General features: G+C 37.7%; 1 protein-coding gene across 5 annotated transcripts in view; it reads right to left on the bottom strand.

Moving 5' to 3' along the window:
- The window catches only part of ubr1 (ubiquitin protein ligase E3 component n-recognin 1), a 299,112-nt gene that overhangs the window by 61,786 nt on the left and 224,623 nt on the right, over positions 1–12,703 (bottom strand). For all 5 annotated transcript variants that reach the window (XM_073040481.1, XM_073040482.1, XM_073040484.1 and 2 more), the window contains 2 exons: positions 11,616–11,712; positions 7,537–7,604 (listed from right to left, as the gene is read on the bottom strand). In XM_073040481.1, the coding sequence (XP_072896582.1) occupies positions 7,537–7,604; positions 11,616–11,712 (165 nt within the window). The remainder of the gene's footprint in view (positions 1–7,536; positions 7,605–11,615; positions 11,713–12,703) is intronic.

Here is a 12,703-nt window from a genome sequence, read left to right as displayed (position 1 = left end):
CCTCGAGCAATTCTGGGTTCCCGCCCACGGCCGATTATTTTATGCTTTCATCAATACCAGGTGAAAAACCGTTTGTTGATGGAGGCACGCCACAGAGGTACTTTTGCCTTTCAAAATACGGTCATTCGTTTTGTGGAGGATTTTGCCCCCAGGTTCTGAAGATGCGTGCTGAGTTTAAAGGTGTAATGAAAGTGCTTTTTGATAGCGGATTCAGACCCTCTCTCCGAAACCCAGCCGATCTTCGAATTACGCTTACTACTGGAGAATATAAGTGGTTTAAATCAGTGAAGGAGGCTGAGGCGTTTGTTGGAAGTCTTCCAGCCACCTTGTCTTCTTCGGAACCGGCCTGACCTTCTAAAATGGTTGATAAGTACTTTTCGAAGTAAAACAATTTTTTCCGAACTCAGACTTTACTTGAATAATTCAGTCATTATCTATTGAAACTCTAAGGGCTGTAGTCAATCTCTCCCTGGACTTGGTGCGTTTTTTCTAAATAGATAACTTAAGTTTAATGTTTCCCTGCGAACTTTTAGATTTTACCTGTGTAATCTATTTTATTTTTGTAGAACCTTATCTATAGAGAACTACAATTGTCTTTAACTTGTTTTGGAGGTTTGGAGTTTTTATTGAAGGCCTCCCTGTTGGTTGATTCATAGTTTAAGTTTTGCTCCCTTTTTTTTCTGTAAATGGTTGATAAGTACTCTCTTCGAATCTACAATTTCCCCCTTTTCTCCCTCTCTTTTTTTTCTTTTAATCTTTTATAATTTTTCGCGGGTAGGTTAGCTTTGGTTTTCTTTTGATTTTCTTTGTATTAAGTCTTATACTTCTGTTGAAGTTGTTCCTATTTGTAATTATGTTTTCTAGTGCATAAACTAGCTACCATTTGCTATAGTATTTATACAGAACTGTTGTTAATGACACAGAACTGGAAGTCATATTTGGGTTAATTTTTTTGGTAGAGCTAGCTGCTTTTTTTGGTAGCCGTCTAGTTTTGGGTTGCGAGGGTGGGGCGGAGCGGGTTCTCCAGTTCCAACACTACTCACTGTTTCCTTTGCTTTCCTTTGTTATTCAGGACATGTCTCTGTTTTGATTCTACGGATCTATGTTTACATTTTTGCTCCCAGACTGTTATTGTACTGCTTGATTTTCTATATGCCTGCTACCTTCTATGCACTAACAATTGATAATGGTTAATTCACTTAAATTTGTGAGCTGGAATGTAAAGGGATTGAATCACCCTGTTAAAAGAAGGAAGGTCTTCTCGCATATTAAACAACTCAAAGCTGACATTGCTTTCCTTCAAGAAACTCATATTCGTTGTTTTGATAATTCTCGGCTTCTGTCAAAGTGGGCAGGTCAGCATTTTCACTCATCCTTTGCTGCCAAAGCTAAGGGGGGGGTTTCCATCCTTATTAATTCAAATATTCCTTTTGAACTCCATAATAAGATATCTGATACAAATGGCCGTTTTATTATTGTTTCTGGTAAATTATACAATACTAAAGTTGTACTAGCAAACCTGTATGCTCCCAATTTTGATGATGATAATTTTTTTGAACGTTTTTTCTCCTCGCTACCAGATTTAAACTCATACTCTCTTATACTGGGTGGCGATTTCAATTGTTGGTTAGATCCTAATTTGGATCGATCGTCCTCTGTTACTAGACTACTTACTAAATCTGCCTTCGCTATTCACTCTTTTCTCTCTAATTATGGTATCTCTGATATATGGCGTTTCCTTGATCCCACTGAGAGAGACGATTCTTTTTTTTCACATGTTCACCATACTTTTACTAGAATTGACTACTTTTTACTCGATAATCAACTTATTCCATTTGTCTATTCTTGTGATTATCAGAGTATACTGATTTCTGACCATGCCCCAATTACTTTGTCTTTAAATTTTCCTGGTCTCCCTCAGAGGAATAAACACTGGCGTTTTGACTCGACTTTATTATCGGATGATGATTTTCTAAAATTTATTAAGGATCAGATAACCTTTTATTTTAACACCAATACATCATCTGAAATGTCATCCCAGATTGTCTGGGATGCCATGAAAGCATATTTGAGGGGTCACATAATCTCCTATACAGCAAATCTTAATAGAAAGTCCTGTGCAGATCGATTAGACCTCATTAATCAGATTAAAGAATTGGATCAACTGTATGCTCAAACTAAGAATCCTGAATTATACAAGAAGCGTGTAGAACTTCAAACTAAATTTAATCTTCTGTCTACTCAACCTGTCGAACGCCAACTTCTTGAAAGTAAGAGTCACTTCTATATTCATGGTGACAAATCTGGTAAATTTCTAGCCAATCAGCTGAGACGTTCCAAAGCCAAACAACATATTACAAAGATCCAGAAGGAGAATGGAGACTTTACATCGGATCACTTAGAAATCAATGACGCATTTAAAAATTTCTATTCTCGACTTTATTCCTCTGAATCTTTGAATGACAATATCTCTGTTGATCACTTTCTAAATAATCTGAATATTCCTTCGCTTTCATCTGATTTCAAAGCCAAACTTAATGTGCCTATTTCATCAGAAGAAATATCTTTTGCAATTTCTGCATTGTCTTCAGGGAAATCTCCTGGACCTGATGGGTTCCCCGTAGAATTTTATAAATCATTCTCTTCACTTCTTTCCCCTCAGTTATTCTCAGTATTATCTGACTCGTTTAATTACGGTAAATTGCCATCCTCTTTTAATGAGGCATCTATTATTCTTTTATTAAAAAAGGGTAAAGACCCAACAGAGTGTTCCTCGTATAGGCCGATTTCTTTGCTCAATGTTGATGTTAAAATCTTGGCCAAAGTTTTGGCTTATAGATTAGAAACTGTTATTCCCTCTATTATTTCTGATGATCAAACTGGTTTTATTAAAAACCGTCTTCCTTTTTTTAACATTTGGCATTTATTTCACATTTTATATTCACCTCCAACTGGGATTCCTGAATGTGTTATTTCCCTCGATGCGGAGAAAGCATTTGATCGTATAGAATGGAACTACCTTTTTGCAGTTTTAGAAAAATTTGACTTCGGTCAAAGTTTTATCTCTTGGATCCAATTGCTGTATTTGTGTCCTACTGCCTCTGTTTTGACCAATTTTCAGAAATCCATTATTTAACCTCAAACGTGGCACCCACCAGGGATGCCCTTTAAGTCCCCTTCTCTTTGATTTGGCTATAGAACCTCTGGCGATAGCATTTCGAAATTGTCCTGAATTGACCGGGATTTGGAGAGGGGGTGTCGAGCATAAAGTTTCTCTTTATGCTGATGACTTATTACTTTTTCTTTCAAATCCGTCTACATCCTTACCTCCAATGTTTTCACTTCTTGATCAGTTTAGCCAGTTCTTTGGCTATAAACTTAATTTACATAAGAGCGAACTTTTCTCAATTAATAAAGAAGCACAAGAATTAACATTTCGTGATCTCCCTTTTAAAGTAGTTCATAATCAATTTACTTATCTTGGGATTACAGTCACAAGGAAGTTTAAAGATCTCTTTTGTGAAAATTTTGCCAATCTTTCATATACTATAAAACAGAGTCTGTTACAATGGTCACCTCTATCTATGTCTTTGGTAGGTCATATCAATGTTGTTAAAATGTATGTTCTCCCTAAACTTTTATATTTATTTCAATCAATCCCAATTTTTATTCCTAAATCTTTTTTTGATTCCTTAGACTCTATTATTTTGTCATATCTGTGGAAGAATAAGCGCTCTAGAATTAATAAAGTTTATCTCCAAAAATCTAAAAAAGAGGGTGGCATGGCTTTACCTAACTTTCGTTTATATTATTGGGCAGCCAATATACGTTGTGCTACCTTTTGGTCTTTTTTCCATGGCCAACCCGAGTGCCCTAATTGGGTGGCAATGGAGTTGAGTTCCACTAAAGATTTATCTATCTCTGCACTTCTTGGCTCTGTACTCCCTAGTAGTTTGTCCAGATTAATTGTTAATCCTTTTGTTAGACACACTTTGCGTATATGGGCTCAGTTTAGGAAGTTTTATGGTTTCCATGGTTTTTCCTTTTCTAGCCCTATCTTACATAATCACCTTTTTTTACCTACTACGTATGATTCAGCATTCCATGATTGGTATAGGAAAGGCATTAGACATTTTGAAGATCTTTTTATTGATAATCGCTTCGCATCTTTTCAACAGCTCTCTGCTAAGTTCAATCTGCCCAATGCTCATTTTTTTAGATATCTCCAAATTAGACACTTTATTAATCCTTTAATTCCTAACTTCCCTGAAATGCCTGAGAAAAATGTTATGGATTTCTTTCTTTCTATTAATCCACTAGGTAAAGGTTTAATATCATTTATTCGTGATAAATTAGCATCCTAAATTAGCCCGTGGATAAAATTAGATTGGCTTGGGAGCATGATTTAAATATCTCCTTATCTGACGAGACTTGGGATTCGATTCTCAAATCGGTTAATTCAACCTCTCTTTGTGCTCGCCATTGCCTTTTACAGTTTAAGATTGTTCATAGAGCCCATATGTCTAAATCTAAACTATCTCGATTTTACCCTAACATTAGTCCTCTCTGTGATAAATTCAAAAGGGGCGAGGCCTCTCTCATTCATATGTACTGGTTTTGTCCTAGCTTGGAGAAATTTTGGAAAGACGTCTTCATAACATTATCTTGTATTCTGAATCATCACCTAGAACCTAACCCTTTAATTGTTTTGTTCGGTTTTTTGGGTGAGACAGATTTACCTCTGAGTTCGACTAACTGTCGAATATTATCTTTTGCTTCTCTCCTGGCTAGATGTTTAATCCTCCTTAGATAGAGGGATGTTGCCCCGCCCACGCATGCTCAATGGCTTAATGATATTATGTCCTGCTTAGACCTTGAAAAAATTCATTATTCAGTTCTTAATTCGGATTAAGTTCCATAAGGTCTGGGGACCTTTTACTGAGTATTTTCATAACCTTCCTCTTAACTAAGGTTTTTTTTTCGGTCCCTTGCTTTCAGCTCCTTTTTTGTTGGTAGTAGGCATTAATACCTTCTGTTGCTAAGTGTATTTACAGTTTTGGGGGTTTGAATGTCCTGATGTATACTCTCTAGATTGTGTTGTGGTTGGTCTGGAGTTCTTTTTTGTTGCGGGGCTTGGGAAGGATACTAATTTTACATATCTTCAATTTCGGTGCTTTCTCAATTATCTTCTTTTGTATTATATTATTATTGTATGTTTATTTTTGCACTGTATTAATGTTCTTCATTTCGATCTGGGTTTTTAAAAATCTGTAGCGATGTAGAAAATGTATAAAAAAAAACTAATTAAAAAAATAAATATAGGCAGCATGGAGTAAATGCGGTGCTCGAGGAATATAAAGAAAGTAAAAAGAATCTTAAGAAAGAAATTAGAAAAGCTAAAAGAAGATACGAGGTTTCTTTGGCAAGTAAGGTGAAAATAAATCCAAAGGGTTTCTACAGTTATATTAATAGCAAAAGGATAGTGAGGGATAAAATTGGTCCCTTAGAGAATTAGAGTGGACAGCTATGTGTGGAGCCAAAAGAGATGGGGGAGATTTTGAACAATTTCTTTTCTTATCCAGATATTCACTAAGGAGAAGGATATTGAATCGTGTAAGGTAAGGGAAACAAGTAGGGAAGTTATGGAAACTAGAATGATTAAAGAGGAGGAAGTACTGGCGCTTTTAAGGAATATAAAAGCGGATAAGTCTCCGGATCCTGACAGGATATTCCCTAGGACCTTGAGGGAAGTTAGTGTAGAAATAGCAGTGGCTCTGTCAGAAATATTTCAAATGTCATTAGAAACGGGGACAGTGCTGGAGGATTGGCGTATTGCTCATGTTGTTCCATTGTTTAAAAAGGGTTCTAACAGTAAACCTGCCAATTATAGGCTTGTAAGTTTGACATCAGTGGTGGGTAAATTAATGGAAAGTATTCTTAGAGATGATATATATAATTATCTGGATAGACAGGGTCTGATTAGCAACGGTCAACACGGATTTGTGCGTGGAAGGTCATGTTTGACAAATCTTAGTGAATTTTTTGAAGAGGTTACTACGAAAGTTGAGGAGGGTAAAGCAGTGGATGTTGTCTATATGGACTTCAGTCAGGCCTTTGACAGGGTTCCACATGGAAGGTTCATTAGGAAGGTTCAATCGTTAGGTATTAATATTGAAGTAGTAAAATGGATTCAACAGTGGCTGGATGGGAGATGCCAGAGAGTAGTGGGGGATAACTGTTTGTCAGGTTGGAGGCCGGTGACTAGTGGTGTGCCTCAGGGATCTGTACTGGGTCCAATGTTGTTTTGTCATATACATTAATGATCTAGATGATGGGGTGGTAAATTGGATTAGTAGGAATGCAGATGATACTAAGATAGGTGGTATTGTGGATAATGAAGTAGGTTTTCAAAGCTTGCAGAGAGATTTAGGCCAGTTAGAAGAGTGGGCTGAAAGATGGCAGATGGAGTTTAAAGCTGATAAGTGTGAGGTGCTACATTTTGGTAGGACTAATCAAAATAGGACATAGATGGCAAATGGTAGGGCATTGAAGAATGCAGTAGAACAGAGTGATCTAGGAATAATGGTGCATAGTTCCCTGAAGGTGGAATCTCATGTGGATAGGGTGGTGAAGAAAGCTTTTGGTATGCTGGCCTTTATAAATCAGAGCATTGAGTATAGGAGTTGGGATGTAATGTTAAAATTGTACAAGGCATTGGTAAAGCTAAATTTGGAGTATTTGTGTACAGTTCTGGTCACCGAATTATAGGAAAAATGTCAACAAAATAGAGAGAGTACAGATAAGATTTACTAGAATGTTACCTGGGTTTCAGCACCTAAGTTACAGAGAAAGGCTGAACAAGTTAGGTCTTTATTCTTTAGAGTGTAGAAGGTTGAAAGGGGACTTGATAGAGGTATTTAAAATTATGAGGGGGATAGATAGAGTTGATGTGGATAGGCTTTTTCCATTGAGGGTAGGGGAGATTCAAACAAGAGGCCATGAGTTGAGAGTTAGGGGGCAAAAGTTTAAGGGTAACATGAGGGGAAATTTCATTACTCAGAGTGTGGAAGCTGTGTGGAACAAGCTTCCAGTAGAACTCATAGAGGCAGGTTCAGTATTGTCATTTAAAGTAAAATTGGATAGGTATATGGACAGGAAAGGAATGGAGAGTTATGGGCTGAGTGCGGGTCAGTGGGACTAGGTGAGAGTAAGCGTTCAGCATGGACTAGAAGGGCTGAGATGGCCTGTTTCCATGCTGTAATTGTTATATGGTTATAGGCACAAAACTCCAAGTTTAACCCATTAGAATAGAAGGAAGTTATTTAATGCTCCCAACCCTATTAAGGCATTCAATTAGATCATGGTCAAACAACATCATAACTCCATAATCCAATTTTGCTCCATAACTATATTCTATAATAAAATAATTATAAATAAAATATATCAACTCAGTTTTGAGGTAAGAGATTTCTGCCCCCTTCTGTGTGAAATCTTCCTATACAAGATGAAGTTCATAAATTTACCAAAGAAACATACCATGAGGTGGAAGAAGTCAATATCCAAAAAAGACCAATTGTCTTCAACATCCAAGTGGGGCACAAAAACTAAAAGTAAAAGACAAACCATATGATATAAAAACACTTTTCTTGGCAAGGTTGATCATCAAAAGTGAATGAATATGAATGCAATTGAATATGAAGTTACTCTCAATAAAATAATATTCATAAAACCAAACTACCTAACACTCCACTGAATTAGTTTCAACATGCAGGCATACATATGCACAATTCCTTTGCTGGAATCCTTTACTGAACATGACTGAGAAGGCATTGATGTGCCAGGTTTGAGGAAAACCAGGAAGGAAGATAACTTGCCTTCAGCTAGCTGTGTAATACATGTCAGCATCATTTCTATTCAAAGTCCCAGCCATGATCATGATAATCACAATGCTGGTGGGGAAAACGGCAATCAGTTGAGTACATCATTTCAGATTAGGGAACAGACAACTTTTCCTTTTGACACAACCTCCAATTTACCAAACAAAGGTTGCTGTGTGTGGATTATGAGATTGGTGTCTCACAAACTGTTTCCCATTTACCATGAATGACACAATAACCTTTAACTTTATATTTCATGTTATATTTATAGAAGGCTATGCCATGTAATTGTAACTGAAGTCTTGCCTGAATCTTCATTTACAATGGCAATGGTGCTTTAGTTGTTGACTTAACATTGCAGTATAATAATAATAGTACAAATTCTACTGGAACTTCCAATTTTGATTTGATAATTTCTCTACCTACTTCTGAGTAGGCACTGCTACAAGCTATCATGGACTTTAGAAGCAAATGTGTTATGACTGATGAATACTAGCATGATATATAAAATAAAGTGTCAGATATCAGCAAGGTCAAAGTACATAGAATTTCCCATTCTGACATGTCAGTCCTCTACTGTCATGATGAGGGCACACTCAGGTTGAAGCACCAACACTTTGTATTCTGTCTGGATAGCCTCCAACTTGATGGCATGAACATCGATCTCTTGAACTTCAGGGAAATGTACCCCCCTCACTCCTTCACTTTTCCCCATTCCAATTTCCCTCTCTCACCTTATCTCCTTACCTGCCCATCACCTCTGGTGCTCCTCCCCCCTTTTTTTCTTCCATGGCCTTCTGTCTTCTCCTATCAGACTCCCCCTTCTCCAGCCATGTATCTCTTTCATCAATCAACTTCCCAGCCCTTTACTTCAAACCCCCCCCCCCCCCAGTTTCATTCATCACCTACCATCTTGTACTTTTTCCTTCCCTCCCCCACCTTCTTACTCTGACTGCATCTTTTTTCTAGTCCTGATGAAGGGTCTCAGCCCAAAACGTCGACTGTTTACTCTGTTCCATAGATGCTGTCTGGCCTGCTGAGTTCCTCCAGCAATTTGTGAATTGCTCCCTCTACAACTCCATTTTCTAAGACTCTATCCTTCTCCCTGTAACTAACCAGACTACCACGTACACGGAGTTCGGTTCACACATCATCCATGAACCCCAATTTTAACTAACCTCTTATTAAGCAACATATAGATTACAAAATTCTAAACCTTCTTTCAATCCTCTCCACAGCCTCCTTCCTCCTGACTTCTAGCCTCCTCCAGGACTACGATCTTTAGTTCTTGTCTGAATTTACCCAATTGGTATTATGTTGTGAAGTGTCAAGGACCAAGTGGTCGTCTCACTATAGGAAGGATGTGGAAGCATTGGAAAAGGTACAGAGGAGATTTACCAGGATGCTGCCTGGTTTAAAGAGTATGCATTATGATCAGAGATTAAGGGAGCTAGGGCTTTACTCTCTGGAGGAGGAGGATGAGAGGAGACATGATAGAGGTATACGATATTAAGAGGAACAGATAGAGTGGACAGCCAGCGCCTCTTCCCTAGGGCACCACTGCTCAATACAAGAGGACATGGCTTTAAGGTAAAGGGTGGGAAGTTCAAGAGGGATATTAGAGGAAGGTTTTTTAATCAGAGAGTGGTTGGTGCGTGAAATGCACTGCCTGAATCAGTGGTGAAGGCAGATACACTAGTGAAATTTAAGAGACTACTAGACAAGTATATAGAGGAATTTAAGGTGGGAGTTATATGGGAGGCAAGGTTTAAGGGTTGGTACAACATTGTGGGCTGAAAGGCCTGTACCGTGCTGTATTGTTCTATGTTCTAATACAACTTCATATCCCATGACATACTTGGTGGAACTGCTATTGTACTGTAAAAGAAATGTAACAATGACCCTTAACAATTTTTATTGATGCAACTTAGAAAGCAGAAAATTCAGTTCTCAGCCTATTGGAAGTTTGCAATTCTGCCCACATTCAAGAATCCTGAGGTTTGGTCCTGTTAAGTGCTTAAAATTTAGCAGGTCAGAGCAGAATTGCTAGCTTTTAAATTAGGGGGTGTGTTGCCCTTAAGGTATTTGTTTAGCTTTACTACATTTTTGCTTTAGTAATTCATTTGTAATTATTTTCTAGTTAAAGTTAAAGTTGTTGAAAGTAAATTCATTGTCTGTGATGTATCGCGGCATGCGATGACATCACACCTGGTTTCGCCACATCTTGTGGCAAAATACCGGTTTGGAGAAACGGGAAGGAGGGGGCTTGTGTGTGCAGGATCAGCGCGAGAAAAGATTTTATTCTACGCACTAAGAAACATCATAGAAGCAACGCCATAAGTTTAGTAGATAATCGATATGTTGAAGTAAAAATGTTCATGCTGATTCTGTTAAAAGTAATGATGGTTGATAAAGTTTATTTTCTTTGTTATTGAAAGCATTGCTGGATAGTTGTGTGGTGTATTTAAAGCCAGTTGATGGCGTAGGTAGATTCTGACTGTATGTTGTACTTTAATGTAATACAGTTTGTTGTAGTTTTACTTTTACAAGTATTTATGATGTAAATGTGATGTCAAGAAGGAAACTGTATATATTTTGTATTGTTTTATCAACAGTTTTCACCATACATTAATGTGGAAGAGTGTACAGTAAACGGTTAATCTTACTGTGATCGTGCCCTCATTGACTACGGTTTAAACTTGGTGTTTAGTTCAGAGTTCTTACACCTGTACGAGAACACTACAGGGGCTTTTGCTTTCTTGCTCAGGAAATTAAAACAGTTAATGACAGAACAAAGAACCTGTAGTTAGCTAAATTCACAATGAAGCATTCACAATATGCAGGGCCAGTATGACATTTCACTCATTATACTGGAATGGACCAGCAATCAAGTTCATAGACTACAACCTCTCAACTGTGCCATATTTCCCTTGTATAAGATTTAAGGCAGAACCCTTTCTACAATACTCAAAAATAAACCAGGATTCTTCCTAGTGCCTGTTCGATATTGATGCCTCACCTATGAGGCAGTAAAACAAATATTCTGACCAGTTTCATTGTTGTTCATTGAACCTTACTGTGCTAATCAGCTGCCATTACAACAATCACTACAGGACAGATGTATTTAGTGCCTATGTAGTACACTACAGTACTTAGACAAGCTAGGTTGTGAATGGTTCCATTTAATACGTCTTTCTTTTCCAAGGATAGTTTGTACCACTTAGAACTAGGCTGATATCTTAATTAATATATAATGTGCAGAGACACCAAAGCGTCATCTTTAACCAATATTTCCAACCTGAAATCACATGTACTCCTTCAGTACCAATCTTCCATCCTGTTTTGCAACAAGCAGTGCATTTCCAAGAAAAAAAGTTAACATAAGCAATGTTATGAGAGTGACTAGCATCAGTATAAAAACTCTCCACTAGAAACCTGAGAATGTAAATGGAAACCAGACCCTTTCACATAGAGGATATTATTGAAAGGTTATTATTGAGATATTATTGACCCTTTCACATAGAGGTTTATTATTGTCACATGTACTCAGATATAATGGAAAAGCTCAGCTTAATGTCATCCATACAAAATCAATAACAGAATGTAGAATAGAATGTTACAGAGTGAGTGGCCTTGAAATTATATCGAATACACAATTGATTTGGACATACAACCATGAAAATTGTTCACATCGCAACTAAAAATTTCATCTTTACTTGTCACTCATGCCATACTCACCAGACAGTAAGCGAGTTAGGTGCTTCTGGATAACTTTGGCTGAGGTCACCACTCTCTGAGAAGCAGCAAATTGTAGAACTGCCTTCAGGCTTATACCCTAAAATAAACATAACTAGTCATTGTTCAAATTCTGTTCATCAACAGCAACACCACTTCTAAAGTTATAGATCAAGAAAATAAAATGCCCAACGTACTATTTCTCATATCTTCCTGCACTATCAGTGGATATTTTCAGCTTCTTTGGAGAATTGGTGACAATTCATTAACTGAGCAGCTGTCCTTTTAGGACACCTTCCTGCAAGGAAGGTATTAACTCATCTAGAAAGTTGATCTTGGGTTTCTCCAATTAAGAACTTAGAACCTTATTTTCTTGTGAAATTACATACAGAATGTGGAATAATATTGAACTTGCCAGCAGGACGTGAAGGTGAGATGAAAGGAAAGTTGCAGCTGAGAATGTGCTTTGAGAAAATAGTACATAATGTGAAAAGCTGTTAGGAAAGTCTCAATAGACAAGGTGTAATGAAAGCTGAAGAAAGTAGTTAGAGAGGTCTGGTTGGAGGTGTGAAATGTAAACAGCAATACCACAGCAACGAATGCCAAAAACCCTGCTCTTTTATAAAATGATCAGCTAAAGAGGCTGTAGAGTGATGGGGGTTAAAAATATAATTTAATTGAACTGAATATAAATCTCCGCTTCTTTTTAGATTCCAGACCTAACCAATTCCCCTCTACCACCACTCTCCTCCGTCTAGCGGAATTAGTTCTTACTCTCAATAATTTCTCCTTTGGCTCCTCCCACTTCCTCCAAACTAAAGGTATAACCATGGACACCCATATGGGTCCCAGCTATGCCTGCCTTCTTGTTGGCTTTGTGGAACAGTCCATGCTCCAAGCCTGTACAGGTATCCGTCCCCCACTTTTCCTTCGCTACATCGATGACTGCATTGGCGCTGCCTCCTGCACACATGCTGAGCTCGTTGACTTCATTAACTTTGCCTCCAACTTTCACCCTGCCCTCAAATTTACCTGGTCCATTTCCAACACCTCCCTCCCCTTTCTTGATCTTTCTGTGTCCATCTCTGGAG

The sequence above is a fragment of the Hemitrygon akajei genome, chromosome 3 (genome assembly GCF_048418815.1).
Source record: "Hemitrygon akajei chromosome 3, sHemAka1.3, whole genome shotgun sequence".
Classification (NCBI taxonomy): domain Eukaryota; kingdom Metazoa; phylum Chordata; class Chondrichthyes; order Myliobatiformes; family Dasyatidae; genus Hemitrygon; species Hemitrygon akajei.
The sequence above is the reverse complement of the archived record's forward strand: the minus strand, read 5'-3'. Positions and strand labels throughout refer to the sequence as shown.